At 35.0% G+C, this 6417-nt stretch overlaps 1 protein-coding gene across 3 annotated transcripts; it reads left to right on the top strand.

The window, feature by feature from the left end:
- Nucleotides 1-843: 843 nt before the first annotated feature.
- On the top strand, nucleotides 844-5574 carry LOC112517096 (thioredoxin-like 2, chloroplastic). Of its 3 annotated transcripts, none has more exons than XM_025124415.1 (5): nucleotides 861-1014; nucleotides 1099-1292; nucleotides 3279-3461; nucleotides 3701-3865; nucleotides 5126-5574. In XM_025124415.1, exons 2-5 carry the CDS (start codon nucleotides 1260-1262, stop codon nucleotides 5258-5260), a joined length of 516 nt encoding a protein of 171 aa, XP_024980183.1. In that variant the 5' UTR covers nucleotides 861-1014; nucleotides 1099-1259; the 3' UTR covers nucleotides 5261-5574. The 3 variants fall into 3 exon arrangements, with proteins under 3 accessions (XP_024980182.1, XP_024980183.1, XP_024980184.1); XM_025124416.1 differs by having other exon boundaries at nucleotides 898-916; XM_025124414.1 differs by having other exon boundaries at nucleotides 844-1292.
- Nucleotides 5575-6417: the final 843 nt, after the last annotated feature.

Here is a 6417-nt window from a genome sequence, read left to right as displayed (position 1 = left end):
TCCACAACACCGCATCGGTGACCTTCTGTCTTCACATCGGCTAGTCTTCGATTTTGCCAATGACTTTAAGTATGTACCAAGACACCAACTTACAAAGAACCAATAACTACTAAGTGTTGCTAAGGTAGAGGAACAGATCAGTGGGTCATCACCAAATCAATAGGTGACCCAACAGTTTTATATTTGGGTCTATCGATGTTATAATGCGACTTTGTGTGGTTTTGAGAAAAAAAAATGTTTTTATTTTTGAATGAAATACAAATTTGAAGATATTATAAAATTTTGAAAAAAATAAGCAATATTAGTACCAAATTAACTATTTAAAAGTTCTTGTTTTTGTGTAATTTTTTTAATTCAATTTTTTTATTATAATTTAATTGAAGTTTAAAAAGGAACTAATTTATTTTTGGGTTAATAAAGTAATTTATTTAAGATAATAATTAAGTATTCTATTAGAACTCAATGATTATCTTAATTATGTTTTGGAATTTTTATATTTAAAATGAGATGTTTATTCTCTATTTGATTATGTTTATCCGCAGTTAGTTACACGAATTCAAAGATGGAGTTTTAATAAGTTGTACTTATGCATAATTTACTTGTAATCTTGAATTTTAAGGAATATGTATCAATATACAATATTTTATGTATAAAAAATAATTTTTAAGAGTTTTTGTTAAATACTTTATAATATAGTATAGATAAGAAATATTTGAGATTATAATTGAATTGCGGTAATCTTAGAAGAAAATGAGATAAACCCAAATGAATTTCAATCAAGATTTCTTTTTTCTTTTTGTTTCTTTCTTCATATATTTAATTCAATTCAATTCTCCCATTTTTGGTACATTCTGGTTCACACAAATCCTGTAACTCGTTCATGAAAAGTTTCTGCAGAGTCCCTCACCCAACTCGGGTCTCTTCTTAAAATCCCCCAAAACGATAAACACAGATTTCTTTCATGGCGTCTAATCTGCCCACCTCTTCATAAAACACACACTCCATAGATTTATTGTATAAATTTGCGTTGTAATCGACTCTGATTTTATATATATATTGAGTTAAATCGATTCTTTGTCTGTGTGTGTTCAATGGCAGCTTTTGTTCGATTGTTATCGTTCGATTCATCCTCGTTATGTACGTCATTGAATTCTCATCACCAAAACCAGTTACTATCCAAGAACAATAGCAAGAGGGTACTATCTGTCGCAGCTGATTCTTGTTTATCTTCTGATTTTATCGTCAATTCGCGATTTTCCATGAACCCTAGAAAGGAATCGCTCCAATTCAAGGTAAAAGTTTCGTTTTGTTTCAGCAATTTAGGTTTAATTTATGAGAAATTCTAAACCCGTTTGATGATATCTTGGAAAATTGAATGGGTATGGGGTTAGTTCATTTACTAGTAAAATTTATCGAGAATTTAAAAGGGGATTTCATGAATTTAGGTTGTGAATTAGAAAATATGTTGTATTTGGCTTCGATTTGAGTGAATTTATGCTCAAATGTGCGAATTGTTCATCTGGCCAATTGGGATTTTAGGGTTTTGATTTGATGATAATCTTCCAGAATCATCTATCACATTGGCTATATTTCTTGTTCTCTAATTAGTGCTATGAGTGTGAAATTAGGTTGCATTTAGTATTGATTGTGAGTGTAATTATGCACAAATTTATGGATTTAGGGTGGTGCCTGATTGGTTTGAGCTTGGCTCCAAAGGTCAAAAGTGCCAGGAGGTCCCAGGTTCAAATCCAAGGAGGAACAAAAATCTCCTTGTGGCCACGGAGGTTCAAATGCGGTGAGTCCGGGCTACCTGCAAAGCATGTGGTTGCCCTGGGATTAGTCGGCTCGCAAAGCGGGTTGGATATCCAGGTTAATCAAAAAAAAAAAAAAGCCTTTGTTTACCAAATTGTAGTTTAGGTTTTCATTCAATTTGAATCATAGTTATTGCTACATTTGCATATTGAGTAATAAGTAGATAAGCAATATATGGAATTCTTGGTGGATAAGTTTATTGGAAAACCATGAGTCCCTTTTACATGCTAGTCAAATTATTCAGATTATTCACTTAATTCCACGGTTTGAATGATGGTTTCCGATGAACTTAGTGTTCAAACTCATTGTGATGTATATAACTTAGTGTTCGAGAGCGTTTACCGGCTCCTATGTTGTTTAATTTTCTTGTGCAAAAAGGGTTTGTAACGAGCAACCCCGGTGGCTTACACCGCCTTTCCCACAAGAGCATCATGTGAGAGGCAAATCAGGTGCACAACGGCCTGCTAGATAGCTGGCTTAAGAGCTTGGTCCCCACTAGCAACTTGACCTTCAAAGGAATTATAAATTTATAACTCCCACATTGTGTTGGTCCCTTACTAGTTTGTGCAAGTGTACCAACGACGATAGCGCCCTGAGGGTTGTTTAACTTTCTTATGTTTTCCATATCTAGCTTGCCTTGGTAGTTTAGGATATAAAGATAGTTACTGTTACTCAATGTCATAACTTGAATTCGTTGTTTAATTTAATTGGAAAAGTAGAAAGCATGTATATATATATATATATAGAGAGAGAGAGAGAGAGAGAGTCAGGTTCATATGATAACCGTAACAAAATAAGAGAATATGAAAACAATTGAATCACATGTGATTTTACACGTGATGAAAGTTGCATGAATCACCTTTGTGTTGACTGTTAGTTTAAAATCACATGATTTGGCCATTTTCGTGTTCTTTTATTTGGTTACCATTCTCGTTTGAACCTCCCCCCCCCCTCTCTCTATATATACACAAGTGTGGGGTCAAACGAGAAAACACTCATTTTACGAAAACATGAGAACACCTTTATTACATGTGATAATACACGTGAGTGGACTTGCTGGTGTGTGGGTGACTTGGCTTGCAACCTAGGTCGTGCCAAAGGTAGCTCGCATATCTGATTTAGTATCACATGTGATTAACCATAGTAAAAGGGTGTTCTTGCATTTTCGTAAAATGAAAGTGTTCTCGTTTGAATCCATCCCCATATATACATATATTATATATAAGTATGTTTGTAGTTCCGTTGTAATTCTTTGGGGTAACATATGAAAGAACATCCACATGTTAGAGGCCAACATCTCTTACGCCCTCGTGCTTCAGTCCTTATTCTTTTGTTTTTGTTATAGAAACGATCTCAGGAGCCAACATATTTTCAAGATTTGTGAAATAATTATGAGAAATGTGAATAACAACATTCATGCAAATTCTGCTTCCTTACTTGTATGCTTGTTCCGATGCTTCTTTCAGATACACGCAACAATTACTGAAACCGAACAACCAAAATGGTGGGAGAAAAACGGAGGACCAAATATGGTTGACATTCATTCGACACAAGAGTTCTTGAATGCCTTAAGTGAGGCTGGAGATAAATTAGTTATCGTTGAATTCTATGGGACATGGTGTGCTTCTTGCCGTGCTTTATTTCCAAAGGTCAATTTCTTATTTACTTGACGTTGGTTTGATTTTGCTTTTTAACGGTCTAATATCTCATAATCAATAGTGTTCGTATGATCCAATATTCGGCATCCAAAAGTCGAACGTTGCTTATATCCGAGTATTGAAAAAGATTCTCTTCAATCAATCCATATGATTTTACCCGTTGATTGATTAAGATCAAGCAATCATATGGCTCATTTTATTGATGTTATTGTTTTATTAATTATTGTCAGCTTTGCAAGACGGCTCAAGAACACCCGGAAATTGTGTTCTTGAAAGTCAACTTTGATGAGAACAAGCCGATGTGCAAGAACTTGAACGTGAAGGTCCTTCCTTATTTCCATTTCTATCGTGGAGCCGATGGACAACTCGAATCTTTTTCTTGTTCACTTGCTAAGGTAAACAACTTATTTGCTCCAATTATCTTCTTATTAGGGTCATAAACTAACGACCACTCTACTCTTTAGGGCAGAGGTCAGGTCTGCCTACATCTTATCCCCCCTAGACCCCACTTTCGTATGGGCAATACTGGGCTCGTTTGGTTTGGTTTGGTTTATATGGATCAGATATCCGGAAAACGGTCGTTCTACTCTTTTGGGTAGAGGTCTGGTCTACATACATCTTACCCCTGACCCCACATTCGGGTGGGATATACTATGCTCGTTGGGTTTTTATGGATCATATCACTGAAACAACTGCCTTACTCTTTAGGGTAGAGGTCAGGTATGTGTATCTGTTACCCTCCGGAGACCACCTCCAGGTGTATACTGGGCTCATTCTGGTTTGGTTTGGTTTGGTTTATTTGAATCAGATATGAGAGTATCCATTTACAAATTACAGCCACATGATCCATGGTAACGCGATCATGGAATCACATGACAATTTGCACGGTGCAAGCTACGACAGATTAAAAACCAAATCAAACAGACTCTGGGGCTTGTTTGTTAGTCGCTTAATGAGCTTAATGAGACTTAGCTTATTCAGTCAGCTATACATGACTGTTTGGTAGTGGCTTCATAATATAGATTCTGACTTATGGCCTGTTCGTTAGTAGCTTAATGAGACTTGCAGCTTATTCGATTAGCTATACATGATTGTTTCGTAGTGGCTTAATGATATAGAAAATGGCTTATTCAGCAAGCTTCCAGAGGAGCTTTATGCAGAAAGCCAAAGTATTTTTCAAACTTGTCCCTTCCAGTTAAAAAACAAGCTTCTTCATCTATGAAAAAAACCCTCTTAAGCAAAAACCTTCCTAATCTATCGACGCACAAACAACTTTATCCATACAGGACTTAATAGAAAACCAACCAAACAGCCCCTTATTCAATAAGCTTCTAGAGGAAAGCTTTATGTAAAAAGCAATGTTTTTCCCCCAAACCTGCCCCTCCCAATTAAAAAAACAATTCTTCCATCAATGAAAAAAATACTCCCAAACAAAATTCTTCCCAATTTATATAGACGGATTAATGCACACATTCAACTTTATTCATATAGGACTTAATGGAAAACGAACCAAACAACCCCCTTAGAATATCCCGCCACTACATTGAGAGCACCATATGTTCTTTTCTATATCTGCATATCAAAATGCAACATTGATTTAACATTTTACACGGCTAAGTTGTTTGTTTTTTTAAGAGGTGCTATTTGTTTTGCAGTTTCAAAAAATCAAGGATGCGATTCTGATGCACAACACGGATCGTTGCAGCATCGGCCCTGTCAAAGGTGTCGGAGACGTAAACCTTGAAACAGCGTCGGCCCCGAAGAACAAGCAGGCGGAATCGTCGACGTAGAAAGAACTGAAATGGATTGGATCATGGTGTTTATAGCTTTTCCATCTCTAATTCTGTGTAATGCTCATGAAGAAGTAGTAGCCCAAATTCCACACTTGCTATTGATATATATATTTTTGGTATATATCTCTCTGTTTCCGTACAATTTGAGTGAGGTAATGTTTTTGTTCATCTATTGAAATTAGAAATTACAAGATGATATTACAGTTATCTGTAAAAAAGGTATGATGTCATCTTCTAAAACGCCTTCTTTCATATCGGTCCTTCAGTTATTATGGGAAGGTAAATAACACTGAATCATGGGTATTTTTGTCATTTATTTTTTCTTGATTTGATTTAAATAATGTTGAATCATGGGTATTTTTGTCATTTTAGATTACTTTGTCCGATTTAGGGGCTGTTTACTTGCGGCTTAATTAGGCTTATTCGCAAAACTCATTTGTGTTGTTTACTTACGGCTGATTCACACAGAACATGGCTTAATCGTACAGATAGAAATGGGGTGTTCTCTCCATTCAGTCACAAAAATTACACCCCTACCTCTTATTTAAAGCATCGCCTCCTTCCCAAATGAGATACCCAATTGTTAACCTCTTTATGATTTTTTTGTTTTGATGTTCAAAAATTGATATTGGGGGTAAATCGGTCATTTGTATTATTCAGATTGTTGGTTCAGATAAAAAAAAGTAAACAACACCACCCATTTATCCAGACAGACAAATTTATCCATACATGACTTAATAAAAAATTTTAGTAAACAACCCCTTAATCTAAATATAGTTGAATCATGGGTATTTTTGTTATTCTAGACCTTAAATTCGAATGAAATATAATTGTTAAAAAAAGAAAACTATGTTTTTTTTCATCCCGGTGGTCTCTTAAAAATCGAGACTTTCGTTCATGCACTTCAAGTTTACAGTTTTCTTTTGCGAGACTAACTTTATCAGTTGTTTACCGTTAAATACGATGAACCAAAACAACAATGAATTGTAAACTATAAGGACTAAAATAATGATTTATAAAAAATGGGGACTAAAATAATAATTTATAAAAAATAGGGACTAAAATAGAAAATTTCAACAAACTCGAGGGACGAAAAAAGTAGTTTACTTCCAAGAAAAATAGAAAGGTGTGGTTTGTAAGGCACAAGGTACAAG

This window comes from Cynara cardunculus (assembly GCF_001531365.2).
Source record: "Cynara cardunculus var. scolymus isolate 2C chromosome LG 8, CcrdV1, whole genome shotgun sequence".
NCBI lineage: Eukaryota > Viridiplantae > Streptophyta > Magnoliopsida > Asterales > Asteraceae > Cynara > Cynara cardunculus.
Note: the sequence above shows the minus strand (reverse complement) of the source record. Positions and strands in the feature narration are given on the sequence as shown.